Here is a 23,285-nt window from a genome sequence, read left to right as displayed (position 1 = left end):
CTTCTGGTGTGCAGGTTCCGACCCTGTTCACGCAAACACGGGGGAGAAGCTCGAGGTGAGCTGGGAGAAGATGAGCAAATCCAAGCACAACGGCGTGGAGCCCGAGGACGTGGTGGAGCGGTACGGCAGAGACACCGTCCGGCTCTACGTCCTCTTCGCCGCCCCTCCGGAGAAGGATATCTTGTGGGATGTGAAGAGTAAGTCAGCCTCTCCTCCCAGCCGGCCGCCTCCGTGACCCGCCTCCGCGCCCAGGGAGTCCAGGGAAGGGCGTGTTTTTGCTGAGACAGTAGGGGAGGGCCCAGGGGTCCTACCTGTGGAGCAGGTAGCAGTTTGCCCGACATCCTGTGCCATTCCTGGGCCAGCGTAGTCAGACATAATGAGCCCCAGAGCACCCAGAGCGCGCGCTGTGGCTGCAGACCCCCGGTCCCCACTGCAGCCCTGCTGACCCCACTCCAGGGTGGGGCTGGGAGCCTGCCTTCAGCATAGACTAGGTGTTCTCCGGAAGCTTCTACGAGGATCCCACTTTGGGAACATTTCCTTGAGCCAGGCTGGTTTTTGTGGTACGCCTGGGCCCACTGCAGTCCGCAGAGGCCAGTCCCCTCTTGGTGTAACCTGAAAGGTTTTTTCCTGGAACGGTGTCATTGCCCTTTACCAGGCCAGAGAACCCCACCTGGAGCCTGGCCCTGACGTCACCTGTGACCTCTGCAGTCACCCACAGCAGCCTCCAGAGCCCCACGGTCGGGGTGTTTGGGGGTGCGGGTGGGGAGCGTGGGTGGGGGGCGTGGGGATTCCTTCTTCCAGAGTTGTTTAGATCTAAAACTGGGTTGGCAAGATCCTTTGGAGGAGGAAATGGCAACCCACGCCAGTGTTCTTGCCTGGAGAATCCCATGGAGAGAGGAGCCTGGTGGGCTGCAGTCCACGGGGTCACAAAGAGTCACACGCGACTGAGCATGCGCACATGCTGAAATACGTGAAACACGAAACTGGCGAGGACCCGGCCTGTGTTAAGACACCTCAGGCTGCGTAGCAGTGTGGCTCTGAACGCAGCCTGGGGACCAGTGCGGCCTCTGTGTGCTGCCTGTCCACGTGAGAGGTCAGCCTGCGCCGTGTAACTCAGCCCTGTCTCCATGCACACTGCTGGTTCGGAGGACGTTTTCGTCACAGCACAGCAGGCTTTCTTAACCAAGGAGGCGATGCCCTCCTGCACATCCTGGCCCAAACTTCTAAGCTCCTTTTGGGCCGGTGACAGTTGCTGGGAACCCTTTGAGTAAGCCCCTGCGTCCTGTGCTCAGAATATCTGGGGCCCTAAGAAGAAATGACTGAGTCAGTCCTGGGCTGAGTTCCCAGGCACTGGCAGCCAGGGAGGACCCTTCTGCCTGCCCTCGGGGAGATCCCGTGAAGCATCTCCTCCTTCACAGGTGCTTTGTCGCTTAGGTGTGACCAGACCAGACATCCTCACGTTGTCTCTCTCTCTGTCGTTCACTAACGTCACACGCAGCCGACGCGCTCCCCGGGGTGCTGAGATGGCAGCAGCGTCTGTGGGCCTTGGTGACTCGATTTATCGAGGCCAGGACGTCTGGGAAGGCGCCCAGGCCTCAGCTGTTGAGCGACAAGGACAAAACCGAGGCCAGGAGGCTGTGGGAGTACAAGAACTCGGTCATCTCTCAGGTCAGAACTCTTCCCGGGACACTGGTTGATTCTGTGACTGAGCCCTCGTGGTCTGTGTGGCCTGCCTGCCCTGGGCGGGGCACACTGGGTCTTCCTCCTGTCTTCATCCTGCTGCTTTGGGTATTTATTTCCCCACGGCGGAGCAACGGTGCACAAGCTCTAAGGGCAAGGGACGCTCTTGAGAAATGGCTCCCCCTAGTGGTGATCTGAGGAGGCTGCCCGCTTTCCAGGAGGCTGCCCGCTTTCCATGTTTCCATATTTAACACATCCTACCCATTCCAGTGTTCTTGCCTGGAGAATCCCAGGGACGGAGGGGCCTGGTGGGCTTCCGTCTATGGGGTCGCACAGAGTCGGACACGACTGAAGCGACTTAGCAGCAGCAGCAGCAGGGCTTCCCTCGGAGAAGGCAATGGCACCCCACTCCAGTACTTTTGCCTGGAAAATCCCATGGACAGAGGAGCCTGGTAGGCTGCAGTCCATGGGGTCGCTAAGAGTCAGACACGACTGAGCGACTTCACTTTCACTTTTCACTTTCACACAATGGAGAAGGCAATGGCAACCCACTCCAGTGTTCTTGCCTGGAGAATCCCAGGGACGGGGGAGCCTGGTGGGCTGCAGTCTATGGGGTCACACAGAGTCGGACACAACTGAAGCGACTTAGCAGCAACAGCAGCAGGGCTTCCCTGGTGACTCAGACAGTAAAGAATCTGTCTGTAATGCAGGAGACCCAGGTTCGATCCCTGGGTCAGGAAGATCCCCTGGAGAATGGAATGGCTACCCACTCCAGTATTCTTGCCTGGAGAATCCCATGAACAGAGAAGCCTTGCGGCTACAGTCTGTGAAGTTGCAAAGAGTTGGACGTGACTGAGCAACTAACACTTGCAGATGAGAATCAAGTTTAATGTTATACCAATGACACACAGTATACATTATAAAAACAGAAATAGAATTTTAGAGTTGAAAGGGGTTGAAAAGACTCTGTTCTTTACTGTCCTCATCTTTAGCCTCTTCATCGTCGCTTCTGTGGGCAGAACTGAGGCACAGAACAGTTAAATGCCCTGTGCAAGTCACAGCCCATGAGGAACTGAGCAGAGTTCCCTGATACCCAGCATAGTGGAGACTTTTCCACTCAGGAACTTTGTTACACAGTATTTGTGGAAGTTACTGTGGAATGAATTTTGCAAATAAATTAATGGCTTATCTTCGTAGAGAATAGCATATTATTGTCTAAATAATTTTTAAAGATTCTTCATTGATAACATCCCTGTAAATTTTTCATCTGGAAGTCTGCTGTAACACCATGACATTCACCTGTTTAAGAACTTTGTGGAAAAATGCCATATGTCTTTGAAAGAAAGCACTTAGGAAGTCTGAAGCCACTTTTGAATGGGTACCAGATACCCCAAATTCTCCTTAGGCTGAATGTGTTCTTTTTTTTTTTTAAGATGTGCTGATTCAAATTTAGAAAGTCAGCCAAGGTCACTTCTCTGGACTCCGGTAACTGAGGACATTGAAGGAGCTGAGCTTTTCCTCTTGTTTGTGTAGACTGCAGTGGCCCCGGATCCAGCATGGTCTCATTTAGTGACACCTCTTCAGCTTTATTTCCATCCTCTCTCCCATGCTGTAGAGAAACAGAGCTCATGAAATTGACTTTAGTCATCTGAGTGCTGCTTGAATGATTGTTTGCATATCGCATATTTTCTCTTTGAATTTGGCAAATTCTTCTCTTCTGTCAGATAATAGAATTGGGTTATTTCAGCAGGCTGGAAACTCTTGACATCTCAAGGATGTGTTAGTTTTCTGTATCCTTAACCCATGGCTCAAAATTGAAAAGCATGCCAATAGGAAAAAGCTGACAAGTAGTATTTGTGTTCTTGTGTTGACTCTATATTTGAATATGTAAAAAAAAAAAAGAAAATGTAAAACTGACCTTATCCCCATATACCAGTAATCTTCAATGTGAGTTAAGGTCATGCCACCGTGGGAAGTGACATCCTTTATCCCGTCTCCTGTTTGCTGTTTGGTCATCAGGTGGGTCCCGCCTCCGTTTCAGGTAATGATCAGTGTTTTCTTAGGCACCTGCTGTGGGAACCAACACTGTCACAGCTATAGAGGAAAAGGAGCAGTCTTGAGTGGCGGAAACAACATTGACTTGGACTTTAAAATTCTTTGTGCTGATAAAACATTATAGTGACTACTTGAGATAGTGAAAACAGTTATAAGTATCTTTTATGGCATACATTTAGTTCCACATTTTTTGGATAATTCAGTTTGTGTGTGTGTGTGTGTGTGTGTGTGTGTAAGCCTAACGGAACTTTGAACAAAGTGAACGATTCTATTTTCACCCATAGGTGACTGCCCATTTCACAGAGGACTTCTCGCTGAACTCTGCGATTTCTCAGCTGATGGGACTCAGCAGTGCCCTCTCGGTAAGTGGCCAGTCTGTGCCCATTTGCTCCTGGCCAAGGGGGGTTGGTGTGGTGGTGAGTCACGTGGTGAGGTGGCCTGCCGCTCCCAGAGGGCAGAGACCACGCCTTTCTGGACATTTTATTTCCAAAGTTTGGTGTGCAGCAGGTGAATGGGTGTGACTAGGTTAACTGATCAGCCTCACCTCAGGAAGACGCTGAGTGTTGGCAAGAACTGGCAAAGAATAGGAGGACCCCTGAGATCCTTGAGAGGGGCAAGAGGACCCCAGCCCTGGGAGTTTCACAGTGCAGAACCTCTGAGCACGTCTCTGCACTTCCCGCTGGTCCTGCACATACAGGAAGCCTAGCACAGTGGTGACCTGCATTCTAATCTAGACTCCATCTCTCGCTTGACCGTGTGTCCAGGCACAGGTGACTCTCCCTCTGTCATAGCCCTCAGCTGCTTCATCTGTCACGTGGGCTAACAGTACTGCGCTCAAAGGGTGGGAAGACCCAAACCAGGTAGCATCAGCTGAAGGACGTGGTTAAATGCTCAGTCAACAGTGATATATCTGCTCAGGGCTTTCCTGGTGGTCCAGTGGTTAGGGCCCCATGCTTCCCCTGCAGAGGGCCTCATATCAGGTTCAAAACTCATAAGGAAACTAAGATCCTACAAGTTGAGCGGCACAGCCAAAAAAATAAAATAGAACAATAATACAGCTGCTGTTGCTGCTCCAGCTATTTTTAATACTGTGATTCAACGGGGAGAGTTCTTTGCCTAGAACTAAAGTGATGTGAAGAGTCTCTTCCCGCCTGCTTGTCTCTGGACTTCAGGTACCTTCATGGCCTCTCTCACCCATCTTTCTCATCTTGCATGCCTCAGTGTGTTACCCTGCTGTTCTCTTCTCTCCCCCAGCAAGCTTCGCAGAGAGTTGTTCTCCACAGCCCCGAGTTTGAGGATGCTCTCTGTGCCCTGATGGTGATGACCGCCCCCATGGCCCCTCACATAACCTCAGAGCTCTGGGCAGGTAGGTGGCCGAGGCCTCATTTGACCTGTTACTACTGGCCAGCATGTGCTTCAGCCGCGTGTTGAGCCTTATTCGGGACTTGTGTCCTCAGCCGTGGGGCCCAGAGTGTGGCATCATCCCTGGGGACCTCTCTGTGGAAATGCGAGCGAACTGAGAATGGACCATGCAGGAGGACTTGATGGCTGTGCTGGGCCCGGTTCTCCAGACCCTGTGTTCAGAGGTCCCCTCTGACTTCTGAGGATGTTTTAAAGGCGCTTGCAGGAGGCAGGCAGCCTAGGGATGCTGTGTTTACATTATGCTGTTACCTGGGAGTTTCTGAGAAGTAGTATTCATTTCTTTTTTGTAGTTATTTTAGCTCTTCTCACCTGTTTATTCTTCTCAGTAGAACTCAGGTATAATTTTGTTAAGTTCTCCCAAAATCTCCTTGAGATACTTGAGTTGAGATTTTCTTAAGCCTGGAAGTAACCTGGGAAAGCTTCACATCTTTACCACATCTAAGCTTCCATCCCAGAACACGGTCTGTCTCTCCTTTTATTCAAGATTTCCCTCACCCCCCAGTCAAGTTTTGTAATTTTCTTCATATGGATCCCACACATTTCTGGAGATTATTTTCAAATATTTCATCTTGCCATCAGTTTAGTTCAGTTGCTTAGTCGGGTCCAACTAGTTACAACCCCATGAATGGCAGCACGCCAGGCCTCCCTGTCCATCACCAACTCCCGGAGCTTGCTCAGACTCATGTCCACTGAGTCAGTGATGCCATCCAATCATCTCATCCTCTGTCATCCCCTTCTCCTCCTGCCTTCAGTCTTTCCCAACATCTTGCCATAGTTCATTTTATTTTTTTTATTCTAACTGAAATCTTTTTTTTCTCTTATGATTTTTGACTGGTAATATCTGGCATATGATTTTTAGTAATTATTTACTTACTTATAACCAGATTCCCTGTCAATCACTCTTCCTTCATTTAGGGGTAGAATCGTCTTGGATTTTCTAGGAGTCTGTGACCAACAAATAAGCCTAAGTTTTCTCCTTTCTAACAGTTATGCTCTTGTGTCTGTTTACTGTCTTTAATATACTGCTTAGAAAACCACATGTGATGTTAAAGAATACTGGTGACAGCCAGTCTGCTCTCGTTTCCAGATTTCAGTGGGACATGATTCCCTGTGAGGTTTACTGTTGGCTGTTGGCTAGGGTAGATAGTCCCTGTCGTGTTAAGGAAGCGGCCCTCTAGCCTTGTTTCCCAGAACTCGCCTTAGGAAGGGAGGTGGATTTTACTTAACGTCCATTCTTCAGTTGTTGAGCTGTTGTAGCCTTTGCTTTTAATTTTCGCCTTTGCCCTGATGGTATGGCTTATGTGCAATTAACTGATTGCCTAATAGGCTATTGAGGGATTAATTTACCTTGACCATGGGGTAGTAAACCTTTAACATACTGTAAATTCTATTTGCTAGTGTTTATTTAGAATTTTGCAATTACTCTCCTAGGAGAAACCAGCTTTTCCTCAGTGTGCCTTGTCAGGTTCGGAAAGAAGGGTTTCAATGCCTTCACAAAGTGACTTGGGTTGCTTCTGTGCTTTGGAAGACACCACACGGGACAAGAACGTCCACCCGTTCTTTGCTGAATAGACAGAATGCCCCAAATGGAGGGTGGTATTAGGCCCTGCCAGGCTGCTGCCATATTACATTAGCTTATACAGTCTTTCATTATCTCCTTAGGCAGAAAACATGCCTCTTTGATTTAGCATTGGTGATCACATTAAGTCTTTTAAGTGGCACACTGTTAATTCTTTCCTACTCTTCTCTTCTTATAAAACAAAGCTTATCTAATTTGTAATAAACGTGTTCACTCTCATCCTGGAATATACACATCTCTCCCTTATCATCATTTTCAGTCCCGTATTATCTGTCTGCCTCCTTCATTTCATTTCTCCCAGGAGGGACTGATGTAAATGGGTTTTTCAGAAACCCAGAGACTGCGTGCCCCTCCAATCTCTGTGTTTTAGGACCAGGATTGGGAAGGTGGCAGGAGGGCCTGCTGTCTCCAGGGTCCTGTCCCCGCCGGCAGGTCTTTGCAGAGGTGTGCGCTGCCATGGACCCTGCTAGTCTGTTTTCTGGTTGTGTGGCAGGCTCTCCTGAAGGGCACACACAAGAGGAGTGTGATAGAAACTAGCCCGTTTCAAACGTGGCTCCGTGTTTTTCCCCACATAGGACACCGGTGGGTTTTGTGAGCTGTGTTATAAGGAGGAGTCTGTCTAGATTAAATCTGAGTTTTCCTAACCGGTCTCGTTCGGTCATTCCATGAACATTCACGGAGCGTGTATTTTGTGCCGGACTCTGTTCTAGGCATTGGTGGGAAAGCTGGGGAGGGCATTCCGAGCAGCGGGCATTGCAGTCTGTGTTCATTCCCTTGAAAGGGCATCCTTCAGGCATTTAAAGAAGCAGTGGCTCCGCACGTGGGTGTGTGAGTGTGTGGCTCCTCCGAGTGGGAAGCGGGGCCGTGACGCAGTCAGGTGAGGAGTCCCGCACCGCAGGCCCGGCACCCTGGCCATTAGCTCTCGGGTCTTTGTCAGGTGCCTTCTGCAGACGGTGGGGACCTGACCCCTTCCCACCTCTCCCGGCATCCGGCAAGGGCCGGTGTCACAGGACTGAGCGTCCTCTCAAGCAGAAGCACTGTGTTGGAAGGGAGCATGATTGCTGTCGTCCCACACTGTCAGTCACTCTTCTCAAGGCTCTGGGACTTTATTCTAAATAAACATAGCTTTCAGGACCTCCCTGGTGGTCTGGTGGGTAAGACTCCACACTCCCAGTGCAAGGAGTCTGGGGTTCAGTCCCTGGTCAGGGAACTGGATCCCGCATGATGCAACTAAGAGTCCCATACCTCAACTAGAGGACCCACGTGCTGCAAGAGCAACAACAGGAAATTCCGCATGCGGCCACCAAGACCCAGCGCAGCCAGATAAATGAATAAAAACACGGCTCTCACACAGCTGACTTCCCTGCTGCATCTTAGACAACCGCACAGTGACTACAGTGGGAATACGGTCAGCGAGGGTGGGCTGTTCAGAAACGACCATTTCCCAGAGTTCCCCAGGAAAGCAGGTTTTCATGGAAGAGATCCTCCCCAAAGGACAGCGGATTTGAGATCTGTCTTTTGAGAGCCTTTCGGGGTCCATAGACAAAATGGCCATTGTGGCTTTGGATAAAAGAAAACCTTTAGAGAAACCCAAAGTACTTGATAGCCTAATAATGCCCTCTACCAATCATGTAAAGAGTCGGTGGAGACCCTCAGTGGGAAATGGAACCAGTGTCTTGGCTGTGTGCGCACGTTAACAGGATGAGGAAATCTTTTTTCCTTCCTGACGCTCTGGATCTGAGAAGGTCAGGAGACCACATGTGAATTTACAGAGTTATCTTTTGCTTACCATCATAGAGTACTGTCCTGTCCACGAGGGTGTCAGGGAAACTTTGCGTGTCTGGACCCACTGACACTTTCCAGACACAAGGTTTCCCCTCTGGGCTCCCTAAAGCAAAGCAAATCCTAGAGTTTTCCTTGAAAAGTACGTCTGTACACATACTGTAAAAGCCTCAGCTCCTGCAAAGGGTGCGTCCTGGGTTCCCGCATCCTCACCCCTACGCTCAGTTGTTCTCCCCAAGCACCTCCACTGCTGAGTTTGACAGTCGAATTGTCAGAACTCCATGCGTGTATGTGAAATTTTTCTCTCTTTCCATATTGAGTGTTGTATAGAGTGGTTCTATATCAATACTTACAGGCTGACCCTGTTCTTTTTTAACAGCTTCGTGGTGTCTTACCCAGTGAATATTCTGTCAGTTATTAAACAGTCGTCTACTGATGGGCATTTGAGTGATTTCTCCTCTTTGTCTTGTGTGTGTGTGTGTGCTACTTTGAACTTAGCCAAATATAAGTTATTTACAATGTGGTGATAAGCTCTCCCGTCTCTGTTTCTCTGGCCATTTGTACAGTTCAACGCTGACTTTTCTACCTTGGTTTTTGCATCTTGCTTCTACCTCTTGCTGTCTCTGAGTCTTCCATCAACATCTTAATTATGAGGGTCACAGCATGGTGACCCTTTGCCTCCCTTAAGTTTCTCAAGTAACGCATGATCTTGAAGTATAGTCAACCACCACAAATTTTTTTCTTCGTAAAAATGGTGGTAAAATATTGTAGCTATATTGTTTTGCTGTGCTTATAGGCTGTATTCATTAATTTCAATAAAACTCCAAATCTAGGGACTTCCCTGGCTGCCCAGTGGTTAGGACTCTAAGCTTTCACTGCAAAGGCCACAGGTTCAGTCCCTGGCTGAGGAATTAAGATTCTGCAAGCCACTCAGAAAAGCCAAAAAACACCTGCAAATCCGCAAATCATCTAGAAGTGTGTGTGTGATACTTGTAAGGGACAGTAAGATATTTGTTGATGTTCTGATGGTTTTATACATGAAAAAGCCTCTTGATAAAAGTGAAAGAGGAGAGTGAAAAAGTGGCTTAAAGCTCAAGATTCAGAAAACTAAAATCATGGCATCTGGTCCCATCATTTCATGGGAAATAGATGGGGAAACAGTGGCTGACTTTATTTTTTGGGCTCCAAAATCACTGCAGATGGTGATTGCAGCCATGAAATTAAAAGACGCTTACTCCTTGGAAGGAAAATTATGACCAACCTAGATAGCATATTCAAAAGCAGAGACATTACTTTGCCAACAAAGGTCCATCTAGTCAAGGCTATGGTTTTTCCTGTGGTCATGTATGGATGTGAGAGTTGAACTGTGAAGAAAGCTAAGTGCCGAAGAATTGATGCTTTTGGACCGTGGTGTTGGAGAAGACTCTTGAGAGTCCCTTGGACTGCGTGGAGATCCAACCAGTCCATTCTGAAGGAGACCAGTCCTGGGTGTTCTTTGGAAGGAATGATGCTAAAGCTGAAACTCCAGTACTTTGGCCACCTCATGGGAAGAGTTGACTCATTGGAAAAGACTCTGATGCTGGGAGGGATTGGGGGCAGGAGGAGAAGGGGACGACAGAGGATGAGATGGCTGGATGGTATCACTGACTCGATGGATGTGAGTTTGAGTGAACCCCGGGAGATGCTGATGGACAGGGAGGCCTGGCGTGCTGCAATTCATGGGGTCGTGGAGAGTCGGACATGACTGAGCGATTGAACTGAACTGAACTGAACTGATGCATGCTGTTTCCACGTTATTTTGTTGTTGTTTAGTCACTGAGTCATGTCTGACTCTTTTCTGACTCCATGGACTATGACCCGCCAGGCTCCTCGGGCCATGGGATTTCCCAGGCAAGAAAATTGGAGTCGGTCGTCATTTCCTCCTTCTCCTGGGGCTCTTCCCAACTCAGGAATCGAACCTGCATCGGCCGGCGGATTCTTCACCGCTGAGCCAGTGTCACCAGAACACTTTTTGTGGGTAAAGGCTAGCATGAAGCAGCGTCTCTCCCTGTCCATTTCCTTGGCAGTACCAGGGCTGGATGGGCCATGGTGGGGACCCAGTCTCCAGGCCTCCCCTGTGTGTGATGAGGATTGGGGTGGAGTGGAGATAGGCGTGAAACTGATCATCAGGGGAGGCCTGCCATCCACAGACACCACGACCCCCTGCTCTCGCTCCAGGTGCCTTGGTGGCATGGCGACCTCACCAGCTCTCGGAGCGGGAGAAGAAAGGCATTTTGGTTCTTGCACAGGAAGGTCAGCGACAGCAGCTCTCCAGGGAGGGGCAGGAAGAGGGTGGGCTGAGAGCGACAGCTGGCCTTGAACAGTGGCCTGTGTATCAGAGTCTTGCTGCTTCCCAGCCCGTGTTCAGACTTTCTCCGTGTGCTTCCCAAACACCAGCTCCCAGCCTGACCTGTGTCACGTAAAGAAAGCATTGTATTTACCATGCAAATGGTAGGTATTTTTAGTTCCCTAAAAAGAGCAGGAAGGCAAAAACATGACGTAGAGCCTGGGGTCGTGAGTTTCTGTTCCTCCCTGCTGAGCAGGACGGGGCGGGGTGGGGAGGTGGGGGCCCCTCTCCCATCTATATGGAATTCCTGGCAGGGGCCGCCGGCCACTATAAATAAGCATCCTGATTGCTCCAGGAAGGCTGGGCTTCCTCATTTTTTTTTAAGTGGAATTTGTAACAGCTTCTGTGCAGAACATTTGTGTCCAGGGTCCTTTCGTCTCCCAGGCATCCTGTGCAACTGCCATGTGGAGGCTCTGGAATGCTGCCCATGGCAGCTGGGTCACAGGACAAGCCGTGCTGGCCCAGCCAGCTAAAATAAAGACCTGATTATCTCCCTTCTGTGACCTCTGTCCTGTATTTAGATATGAGTCTCAATAGGAACCCTTCTGAGGAACCAGCAGGAAGCTCCTTTCTGCTTCTGCCAAGAGGCACGTCTGTTGGAAACAGAGCAGGTTCGTTAGAAGCAGGGGAAGCCCAGGGCACGGGGGCCACACGGGGCCCAGGAGTACATCTCCGACGCCTCTTGGTTCTCAGGCCCCGAGGGGCCCTCCCTTCCCCCAGGTTGTCATCCGGCAGCACAGGGTTACAGTAAGAGCACCAAAGAGTAGAGCACAGGACGCTTGGCAAATGCGCAACGTCTGCACAGGGACTGAGCCGCGCAGGTCAGCAGAGTAAGACACCGCTGCCGTTCGGAGTCCACAGGCCTGAGGCTGGTCTGGGAACGGTCTCTCAGCGCTTAGGACAAGGTGAGGAGCTTAGCAGGTCCTTCGCCCGTGTCACTAAGCACACATCCCAGTAAAACCGCCCGTATTTTTGGTAGCAAGACTTTCTCAGTGAAGGAAGCAGTCTGCTGATTCCTGTTCTGACCCGTTCTTCACTTCATCACACGCAGGCATTTTAAGTATCTTCATAGTAAATCGTTCTGCAACCATCCCTAGTATGTGCTGTGCCTAGTCGCTCAGTTGTGTCCAACTCTTTGCGACCCCATGGACTGTAGCCCGCAGGCTCCTCTGTCCATGAGGATTCTTTTGGCAAGAATACTGGAGTGGGTTTCCCTGCCCTTCTCCAGGGGATCCTCCCAACCCTGGGATCGAACCCAGGTCTCCTGCATTGCAGGCAGATTCTTCATCGTCTGAGCCCGCAGGGAAGCCCATCTCTAGTATAGTATATTGTAAAACAAAAATCACAAACCAATAGGGAAGAGACGCTTTATTCAGTGGAGTCAGTTTGGAAAACTGCTGTGTATTTTTTTTAAGAATGTGTTTTTTTTCACGTTATACACAAAATAAATTACAGATAGATAAATTATGAATAAATGGAAAACAAAATGAAACCGTAAAAAGAAACCAGAAGAAAATTCTTGAACTAATGTCACAGTATGGGAACACTGTTTATAAATATCTTTTCAAATTACAAAAGTCATGAGTATTCCATGTAGAAAAATCCATAATTTTTTTTTAACAGAAAGATTGCCTACACTTATATGTCCCACGGATAATCCTTGCTGCTATTCTGCTGTTTTTCTTCTTTTTCCTAATAATTTATTTTAAAGTGGTCCTAGATCATAGATCTGCAGTCCTATGGCGGAAACAAATATTCATTTTTTCAGCCAGAACCTAGACATGTCAGAGAACCTCCAGTGATAAATTCCAAGAAATACAAACTCACAGCCAAGAATCATAAAATTCACCAGGAAACAAGGCAGCGAGAGGGAGGCAACAGAAAAAAGGAGAGAGGGGTCAGACCCACAGAGGCTTCAGACATTGGCGTTACCAGTCAGAGAGTGTACAGTAAGTCTAATATGTTAAAAAGAGAATGAGTTGAAGATAAGATTAACAAAAGCTATCAAAGTCCAGCAAATTAGGAAAACAACATAGCACTTAAAAGAACTGAAAATCATAACTTTGGAAATTAAACACTGTGAATGAGTTCAACAGCACATCTGATACAGCTGATAAGAAAATTAGTGAACTGAAAAATGGATCTTGTGCAATTACCCAGAATGGAGCAAAGACAGATGAGGGACAGGAAGCAGGGAAGGGCTGCTGGAAGGCACAGTGAAGGTGTCTGATGCATGCTTCTGGGGTTTCAGAAGGAGCAGGAGCCCAGAATGGGGTATAGGTGCCATCTGAAGAGAGAGAAGCCCAGGTGCAGAACACCCCCCGCATTCTGCTGTTTTCCTTCCTCAACTTTTCTGTTTATATAAACATTTGCTAAAACTATGACCATAGTATATATATTATTGTGTGTCATCATTTTCCGTGAAGCTGATTACTAGTTTAAGATGTAGGAGAAAAGAGAATCCAAAGCTGTGTCTGTAGCATGATCCAGGTGGTGGTTTGGCTTGATTCTGTGGATACAATATCATACAAATATTCATTCGATACATTACATTACTATCTTTCAAAATAAAAAGTTTTATAGATGCTATAAAATCATGTGAACATGATTTTTTTTTGTTTTTTGACTTTTTACAAATTTTCTGCAAGGACTATGCATCACTTCTGTCATCAAAGAAAATAAACCATTATCAACTCACAGCCCAGTGTTCAGGACTGGCATTGGTGGGATTCCTTTCCTCTCTCCCAGACTCAAACTTCAAATGTATCTGCTGGTCTCAAGGCTGATAATAAGAGCTGGGGGGGGGGGGCGCGGAATGCGAGGGCCACGCCACCTCTACCAGCGCTGGAGAAACCACTCACAGTGTGAGGGCTGTGCCATTGCCATGGCAACACCCCCACATGGGCACACTGGCCACATTTACGTGCCCACTTGCTCAAGGCCTGCCTCTGGGAGGCCAGGAGGCAGCGGTGAGGTGCCAGGCCACAATTGCCCAGGCATCGGTTTTTCTGCCCCATGTACTTCCTTCACATTTGGGGGCATCTTTTGTACTCCCGATATCAACAGAGGCTCAGAGGTTGAACCCTCCCTCTAGAGAAGCCCTGGTTGAAGCCCTAAAGCTCAGACCACTGGCCGTGAGCATCTCTGGGGTGCTGAGCCTCCTCAGCCTTGGGGGCTGCAGCGCGAAGCACTGGGGAGCTCGCAACTGGAGAGGCTTTCATTCCTCCCAGCTTCCTTGGGTTGGACCCACCCTGAGCCAAGGACAGCTCTTTCCAATTTGGAAGTGGCGGGAGCCTCTCACGAGAGGAAGTTTTAGCTGAGAAGTTGAGCTCCCTTGAGTAGGTCCAGAGGAGCACCCTGCTGTTCTCAGCATGTTGGCTCGGTGGATTAGGAGTCAAAGGACTGGGTGGGAGCCCCTCTCAGACCACAAGTATTTTTGGGCCAGAGAGGAAGCGAACACAGCTCGTTACTTTGGGATCCGCACAAAGGATTCCTTCACCAGCGGGACTGCAGAGACGGAGGGAAGTCAGCAGCCTTGCTTTTGCAAATGCACACTTACGAACAGTGTGTTCACCCATCTTCATGGCTCTGGGTATCGTTGAAAAAAAAGAAAAAGAAAGCTACCTGTAAACTGGGATGGTAGTTCTCCGGCGGTCCAGTGGTTAAGACTCCGTGCTTCCAGTGCAGGGGATGCAGCTTCGATCCCTGGTCAGGGAACTGGGATCCCACATGCTGCTTGGTGCAGTCAAAAAATAATTTTTTTCACCAAACTTTAAAGTTTTTGTTTTGGGGGTCTGACTAATTAACAATATTGTGGTGGTTTCAGTTGAACAGTGAAGGGACTCAATCGTACATATACACTGTATCCATTCTCCCCCAAACTAGCCTCCTGTGGCCAAAATATATTTAATAAATAAGCTGGGATGATGAGCAAGGCCGAAGGAAGTGGGGGCCCCTGGTGGGCTGTGGAAAGCTGTGCTGGGGCCCCTGGGGCCTCAGCCAGCACCAGGGCAGGCCGTGTCGGGACAGGCGCTGTACAGCCTGCTCCCGTGAGCCCATGCGTGCTCACTGACCCTCCGTGTCTCCATGTCGCAGGCCTGGCGCTGGTGCCACAGAAGCTGTGTGCCCACTACGCCTGGAACACCAGCGTGCTGCTTCAGGCCTGGCCCACCGTGGACCCGCAGTTCCTCCAGCAGCCTGAGGTCGTGCAGATGGCGGTTCTGGTGAGTGCCTCCCGAGGCCCCCTGCACCCAGGGGAATCTCACACACACACACACACACACACACACACACACACACAGCCGGGTCTGCAGGTTTCTCGCCAGGCCTTGCTAGCCCACCCGACTCTCTGCCCGACCTTCCAGCCTATCTTGCTTTGCCAGCACCTTCAGTTTTGAGGTCACCACGTACCAAAATCTTGTGAGCAGAAAACTTGTGGCCCTCAAGCTTTTGAGAGCATGGAAAGAATCAACCTGTCCTGCCTTACGTGTTCTAACTGTCCTCATTCCAACTGTGTTTCAGGCTCTCCAGGTTTCATTCAACTGCTCTTGGCTTTTGGAGAGGGTAGGGTGATAGTGAGGTGGTGGGCATGGAGTCCCTCACTCTGCAAAATATATTTCAGGAAGACTGCATGAAATCTCTTTTTTGGTAACGTGAATCATTTTAAATACATAGAAGTAGTCGATTAGAGTATAGAGCAAGTAATTCTGCTCTAGTTTATCCTTATGCATTTAGTTTGCTTAATCTGAGACCCGTTATGAGGAACATCTCTTCAATATGCTGATGTGGCTGAAGAGGGAAAGAAAACAAGAGGCAGACCGTTTAGTCTGAACCACACGTGAGCCAGCTGATTCACATCCTAGCTCTCATCACCCTGAGAGGCAGGCATCGCTGTCCTCATTTTTTTTTTTAAGCTGAGGACACAGGCTCAGAGAGCTCATCACTTTGCCCATGTTTGTTTATTCCTCAGTCATTATCCAGTTACCTCCCCTACCTTAACACAGGCTCTTGGGACCCAAACCCAAATACAACAACCCGGGTCCCTGCCCTCGTGGAGCTTAAAGCCTGGTGGAAAAGATAGGGGGAAATAAGAAGGAAAGAAAAATAGAAACAAAATGATTGCAAACCGTGGAACGTGCCACAGACAAGTCACCCAGAGGCTGAGGGGTAGCCGGGCCTGCCAGTCCCCGCCTGCCGCGTCTGCCAACCCTGGGCCCTGCGGGCAGGTCCACGCTGGGAAAGACAGAAGCCCCCAGGAGACTGGCTCCTTGTCAGCCACTCTTTCTGCTCACCCTCTCCCCTGGCACTCAGTCCCTCAATGCCTCCTGTTCCCCTGCCCACAGAGGGCGAGGAGGTGAGGCTGCCTGGCGAGGCTTCTTCCCAGAGTCCTCAAGACTAGCCTGTGCCTCAGAGAGGCGATTTCTTTAATTTGATTAACGTTTCTAAGAAATAATTCTCTTGTATACTTCTAAGGACTCGTCCTAAGCTCGGCTGAGAAAGGCCAACTTTTTTTTTTTGCCACACCCTGCAGCCTGTGCAATCTTAGTTCCCTTGACCAGGGGTCAAACCAGCTCCCCCTGCAGAGTCTGAACCACTGGACCGCCAGGGAAGTCCCAGAAGCGCCAGCTTGAGACGCTGAAGCTCTAGTCTGAAAATGTCTTTCCATTTTAAATTAACCACCGCGGAAAAGAAATTGAGTGTTGGTAATTGGTAAAATAATCTTAGATTTTCATTGAAATAAAAATTCAAGATGTAAAGTGTGTAGGGCTCCCTGCAAGCACACCCAGCTCAGCAACCTGGGGGTCGGGGTGTCGAGGCCTGCTGTCCTGTCTCCGCGTGATCTCGCTCAGTGCCAAGGCCGGAAATAGAAGCTGCAGCACAGACAGTGTGACCCAGCGCAACTCAGTTCAGCCGCGCCCGTGCGCTCTGAGCCCAGAGGCACCGCCTCATGTCCGTGGAGCCCGGCACCGGGAGGGACGGTCTGGGGAGGCACACGCGTTGTCACACACACTGACAATTTGTATAGCCTCCGGGTTAAGACATAAGAGCTTGGGGCTTGGACCACCTCACTTTGCAAAATGCTTGATCTCTCTAAGCCTCAGTTTCCTCAGTTCGAAAATGGGAGGCAAATCCAGGGCCTGCCTCACCTGATTATGCCAAGAATTAAACGGAGCATGCCAGGAGTGCTCAACCTGCTTCTGGACGCACCAATGACAAAACCCACTAACACAGTGAGCATCGTCTAAGACGGGCTCTGCCCTGAGAACTTTCCAGGTACTGACTCATTGACCCCGCACAGCAGCCCAGGGAGGCAGAGCCTGCTGTTCTCCCCATCTCACGAGGAGGAAACGGTGGCAGCACAGGCTTGGTAGCACACTGGGTAGATGGTAACCGCTGCTGGCATAGGCGTCGCTGCCTCTGGCGGCTGGGGCGTTGGAGGACGTGTCCTGAGGAAGAGGACCTGACCTTGGCTTTGAAAGAGGAGCAGCTTTTCCCTGGTGGAGGGAAGGAGCCACGGCGGGGGAAGCCCTCCCTGGACCGAGAGCCGAGGAGGGGCTGGAGCAGAGGCAGGGCCCCTCTCCAGAGAGGGCCAGACTGCATCTGGAGCGGCTGGGGGCTGGCAGGGAAGAGAGGGGGTCTGGGGGTCATGCCATCTCCAGGCTCGGCTGGAGTGGGGACCTGGTCTGTGGCTTCACATTCCTGTCCCTCAGCTTGGCCCTCTGAGAATCGGGGATGGAATGGCAGTGACCTACCTCATGGGCCTGTGACAGGGATAGACAGGGTCTCTCAGGTGGCTTGTGGGGCGCAGTGCCTGGCACAGAGAGAGAGAGAGCTCAGACAACAAGTGCCTTTACTGTCATGACCATTGTGGGGCTCCTGTCAGTGAGCAGTGGATGGGGCGCTTAGGGGAGTGGGGGGACAGCACTCGCGGCCAGGGGCCCACCAGGCAGCTGTTGGAAAAGTCCTAGAGAACAACACAGAGGCCTGGACCCAGGCGGAGTGGTGAAGTGGAGGTGGCAAGACCAAAGGGCTGAAGCTAGCAAGGCCACCATGTAGGGACCTGGAAAGTGAAAGTGAAGTCGCTCAGTCGTGTCCGACTCTTAGCGACCCCATGGTGACCTTCCTAAAGGCAAGCAGCCGCTGTTCGAGGTGATGTCTCATTTGTCTCCTATCGGGGTGCGAGGAGCAAAGAACCCGCCTCCCATCCCGTCCTCTAGGTGGCGCTAGTGGTAAAGAACCCGCCTGCCAATGCAGGAGATGTAAGAGAGGAGGTTCCATCCAAGTCAGGAACATCTCTGGAGGAGGACATAGCAACCCACTCCAGTATTCTTGCCTGGAGAATGCCATGGACAAGGGGCCTGGCAGGCTATAGTCCATGGGGTCGCAGAATCGGACACAACTAAAGTGTCTTAGCACACTCAGCACAGCACAGCGATCTAGGCCAATACAGCCTCTAAAAATGCCACTAAGTTCTGCAGAAATCTGAAAAGATAAATGGGTTACTATGGGATCCTGGATAATATGCTTAGGTTGAAACTTCAGAAGTTCTTCCCTGTAATTTTTCGTAATACAGTGACTTTATTTTCAAAGTCAAAAACTGGAGCATTCACAAAAGAAACATAAGCATTCTGACAGGAGCCACTGGGACAGAGGATTTGAAACAAGCTGTTCAGAAGCTATCTGGATCACATTTCACTTTCCTTAGCAACAATATCAGTTCATATTTGATGTGAAATTTAACCTTCACATCAAATAATTGAACCAACATTCAGTGAATAATACCACTGGTGTCTAGAACAGTTCAATTCAGTCACTCAGTCGTGTCTGACTCTTTGTGACCCCATGGACTGCAGCATACCAGGCTTCCCTGTCCATCACCAATTCCCAGAGCCTACTCAAAACTCATGTCCATCAACTCGGTGATGCCATCCAACCATTTCATCCTCTGTTGTCCCCTTCTCTTGCCTTCAATCTTTCCCAGCATCAGGGTCTTTTCCAATGAGTCATTTCTTTGCATCAGGTGGCCAGAGTATTAGAGTTTCAGCTTCAACATCAGTCCTTCCAATGAATATTCAGGACTGATTTCCTTTAGGATGAACTGGTTGGATCTCCTTGCAGTCCAAGGGACTCTCAAGAGTCTTCTCCAACACCACAGTTCAAAAGCATCAATTCTTCAGTGCTCAGCTTTCTTTAAAGTCCAACTCTCACATCCATACATGACCACTGGAAAAACCTTAGCTTTGACTAGACGGACCTTTGTTGGTAAAGTAATGTCTCTGCTTTTGAATATGCCATCTAGGTTGGTCATAACTTTCCTTCCAAGGAGTAAGTGTCTTTTAATTTCATGGCTGTAGTCACCATCTGCAGTGATTTTGGAGCCAAAAAAAAATAAAGTCAGCCACTGTTTCCACTGTTTCCCCATCTATTTCCCATGAAGTGATGGGACCGGATGCCATGATCTTCGTTTTCTGAATGTTGAACTTTAAGCCAACTTTATCACTCTCCACTTTCACTTTCATCAAGAGGCTTTTGAGTTCGTCTTCACTTTCTGCCATAAGGGTGGTGTCATCTGCATATCTGAGGTTATTGATATTTCTCCTGGCAATCTTGATTCCAGCTTGTGACAATATACAGCCTTGATATACTCCTTTTCCTATTTGGAACCAGTCTGTTGTTCCATGTCCAGTTCTAACTGTTGCTTCTTGACCTGCATACAGATTTATCAGGAGGCAGGTCAGGTGGTCTGGTATTCCCATCTGTTTCAGAATTTTCCGCAGTTTGTGGTGATCCACACAGAAACTTTGGCGTAGTCAATAAAACAAAAGTAGATGTTTTTCTGGAACTCTGTTGCTTTTTCGATGATCGAGCGGATGTTGGCAATTTGATCTCTGGTTCCTCTGCCTTTTCTAAATCCAGCTTGAACATCTGGAACTGTACCGGCCCATTTTAGGTAAGAACTGTGAGTGGTGTGGATCCTGTTTCCAGGTTGTCACACGTGAGCGCCCCCTTCTGGAGCCAGTCATCAGGAAGGGAGGTTGCCTAGGTTCCCCAGAAATTAATTAGTCCACATGAAGCGCCCTGTAGCCGGCTCTGAACTCGATGTGATCTTTAGGAACACAATTGTCCCTCTCCTCCTGAAAACAGCCTAAACCATCTCATGCTGAGAGTTTTTGACATACTTCCCACCAAGGTGTGATGGGGGCAGCATTCAGGAAACACGGGCTGGCGCCCCCGCCCTCTCTGCCATATTCAGGCATTAATCCCACCCGTCTCACTACACTTCGCTCTTCTGGGAAGCTGGGTGCCGCCTTTTCTTTCTCTCTTCCCACACCCTCTCCCCACACAGAGACAGCAGCACCTTTTAGGGGCAGTGGGTGTCAGGCTGCCTACCACCCCCAGGCTTTCCTCATGGGTTGTCTCTCTTTTCGCATTCTCAGATCAACAACAAAGCCTGCGGCAAAGTCCCCGTGCCCCAGCATGTCGCCCAGGACCAGGATAAAGTCCACGAACTGGTTCTCCGGAGCGAGCTGGGAGTCAGGCTCTTACAGGGGCGAAGCATCAAGAAGGCCTTCCTCTCTCCGCGCACCGCCCTCATCAACTTCCTGCTGCAGGAGTGACTGCCGGCCGCTGCGGCCCCTCCTCCAGGTCTGGGGCCCCGGCTCGGGGCAAAGCCCAGTGTCTCGAACGTCTGCCTCCGCAGGGCGCCTCTGCAGTGTGATCTGGTGCCGGGGGGAGGGAGGGTAGGGCAGAGGAGAAATGAGTGACGTGGGGTGGGCAGCGCATACCTCCGCCATTGCGGGTGAGGGAAGCATCTAGCCCCACGTGAAGCCCCCAGAGATCCGGCCGGTGGGAGCAGGAAGGTGAAAAGAGAAGCAGGTGAGCCTGAACACGAAGCCTCTCGAGCAGCCTGGGTGCCTCTGGACCCCAGAAACTGCACTGCCTTCGGCACGTCTGAGGAGCGTGAGGCTACACCGAGGATGTCGGGGGCTCAGGAGCAGCTCGAGCAGTCACTGTTGATGGGTGACGGAGCCTCAGCCTCACGGCAGAGGGTCTCCTGCCTGCAGGCTGGATCCATATATCCACGTGCTGCATGGACATTGGCGTCTTCAGAAGTCGCTCGAGGAATGCCCTGGCCCTCCGGTGGTTTGGACTTTCACTGCTCTGGACCCCGGTTCGATCCCTAGTCGGGAAACTAAGATCCCGCATGGCTGACACAGCCAAAAAGAAGAAGAAGAAATTGCTGGGAATCAAGACACAAGCAGGGCTAGTCTGGCTGCCTGCACCCCGGCTCCTCAGCCCTGCCTGGCTGGCTGGCTGCACCCAGGCTCAGCTGGACTAGCCTGCCTGGTCTGCTCTGATGCCGATCTTCAGGCCCTCGGGCGAAGCACCACTTCACACTGTGAATGGGGAGCAGCCCCTCCCGACTGCCCCCTCAGGGTGTCACGTTTGCTGTGAAGTGAAGCGGAACCAAGCTGCTTCCAGCCTGGCCAGAACCCATCTCAGAGCCCGCCATAGCTCAACAGAGCTTCTGCTCATGTGCGCCCCAGATGGCAATGCCGCCCTGGGTGTGGCCCCCAGAGCCTGTTGTCTGGAAGAACTAGTCCACCGCAGGCGGGGGTGGGGGTGGGGGCTCGTGCCACCCAGGTGTCCCCTCCTGTGCTCCAGCCACAGCACTGGCTGCCAGGAAGACCCCCATGTGATGTATGTTAGGGTGATCCTGGGTTTTGGTGAAGTCAGAGGTTAGGTGCTCTTAACAGAACTGGCCTCAATCCACTGAGTACTGTTTAATACAGGGAGGGGAGGAGAATCCAGACATGTTGTGATGCTGAAAATCTGTATTTGTTCCCCGATGCCTTTTTCTGAAGTAGGCTCAAATGTGGCCCCCTGCAGTTCAGCAGTTAACAGACGACTTTTTTTTTAATGGAATAAAATGTTTGTCATGTATGACTTCGGGACAAACATATGATCCTGGAATAGTCACCATATTCCAATTCTAGGAGTTAATCAGGAACACACTGAGTTATTCTGTAATTCTCTGAAGCACTGGCTATGTGCCTGACTCCACGTGGACTGTTATAAAGTGGGATGCATGGGAAACTTACCAACCATGGTAGATGGTACTGACTCAGAAACAGCAGCTAAGTCACTTGGCTCAAGCTTAATACTCTGCCTGGTCCCCATGCCCAGAAATCCTGGTATAACTGATCTCAAGTGCAGTTGGGCATCAGGGATCTTGTTAATAGAATCTCCACACTTGACTGATTGTTGATTTTTAGTCGTTCAGTCATGTCTGACTCTTGGCGACCCGCCAGGCTCTTCTGCCCATGGAATTCTCTGGGCAAGAGTACTGGAGTGGGTAGCCATTCCCTTCTCCAGGGGATCTTCCTAACCCAGGAACTCGGGTCTCCTGAGTTGCAGGCAGATTCTTTATGGTCTGAGCTATAAGGGAAGCTGACACAGGTGCTCCACAGGTGATTCTAATTGGCCAGCTAAGTTTGAGAACCACTGGATTAATTGACTCATTTGAACCATAATGTCTAACTAGTCCCTTCTCGGAGAAGGCAATGGCACCCCACTCCAGTACTCTTGCCTGGAAAATCCCATGGACGGAGGAGCCTGGGAGGCTGCAGTCCATGGGGTCGCTTAGAGTCGGACACGACTGAGCGACTTCACTTTCACGCATTGGAGAAGGAAATGGCAACCCACTCCAGTGTTCTTGCCTGGAGAATCCCAGGGACGGGGGAGCCTGGTGGGCTGCCGACTATGGGGTCGCACAGAGTCGGACACGACTGAAGCGACTTAGCAGCAGCAGCAGCAGCAGCAGCAGTTCTTTCTCTCCCTAATCTTCAGCTTAACTGGGATGAATTTGGTCCAGGACCAAAGCACAGCGAAGCAGAGTCAGGAAAGACTTGGACTGGAAAGGAAGGCGGGGGCCAGAACTCTGGAGCAGGTATTTAAGATGTTCCCAGAGCTGACCTGAGTGGACAACATCCTATGGCATGTACCAACAAATGCAGATTCACTATAAGCAAACAGATGAGGATCTGTGGTTCAAGAAGGGGAGTGAGTGCATTGGCCTCATGTCTTGTTTATTCCTAAAGTAAGCTAAGTGATCTTGAGTCTGTCAGTAAGATGAGTGCAGGGATCCCTTCATTAGCACATAATCTGGCCACAATAGTGGGTGAGTAAAGCTTCAAGACCACTGGACTAACCCGCATGGCTTCGAAGAACTTCTTCTCCAAGAGGAGAACAAAGTTTTGAAAACAGATGAGCTCGTTGGTATCACTGAGCTAGTTGGTGTAATGGAACAACTGAACAGAAGAACCTGATCCCTGGGGTGGGGAATGATCTCAGTCCTTTATTAACTGCCTTGATTAGGTC

The 23,285-nt window shown here is 50.1% G+C and overlaps 1 protein-coding gene across 2 annotated transcripts in view; it reads left to right on the top strand.

The window, feature by feature from the left end:
- LARS2 (leucyl-tRNA synthetase 2, mitochondrial) overlaps nt 1-22,444 on the top strand; it is a 147,133-nt gene extending 124,689 nt beyond the window's left edge. Inside the window, exons 16-21 of one of the 2 annotated variants that reach the window (XM_070358886.1) lie at nt 15-197; nt 1,499-1,668; nt 4,020-4,097; nt 4,990-5,101; nt 15,000-15,127; nt 20,342-22,444. In XM_070358886.1, coding sequence (XP_070214987.1) covers nt 15-197; nt 1,499-1,668; nt 4,020-4,097; nt 4,990-5,101; nt 15,000-15,127; nt 20,342-20,521 — 851 coding nt within the window. In that variant the 3' untranslated portion in view covers nt 20,522-22,444. The remainder of the gene's footprint in view (nt 1-14; nt 198-1,498; nt 1,669-4,019; nt 4,098-4,989; nt 5,102-14,999; nt 15,128-20,341) is intronic. The other variant, XM_070358885.1, reaches the window with a different exon arrangement.
- The last annotated feature ends 841 nt before the right edge of the window (nt 22,445-23,285 follow it).

This window comes from Bos mutus, chromosome 22 (genome assembly GCF_027580195.1).
Source record: "Bos mutus isolate GX-2022 chromosome 22, NWIPB_WYAK_1.1, whole genome shotgun sequence".
Classification (NCBI taxonomy): domain Eukaryota; kingdom Metazoa; phylum Chordata; class Mammalia; order Artiodactyla; family Bovidae; genus Bos; species Bos mutus.
This window is presented reverse-complemented; position numbering and strand designations above follow the sequence as displayed.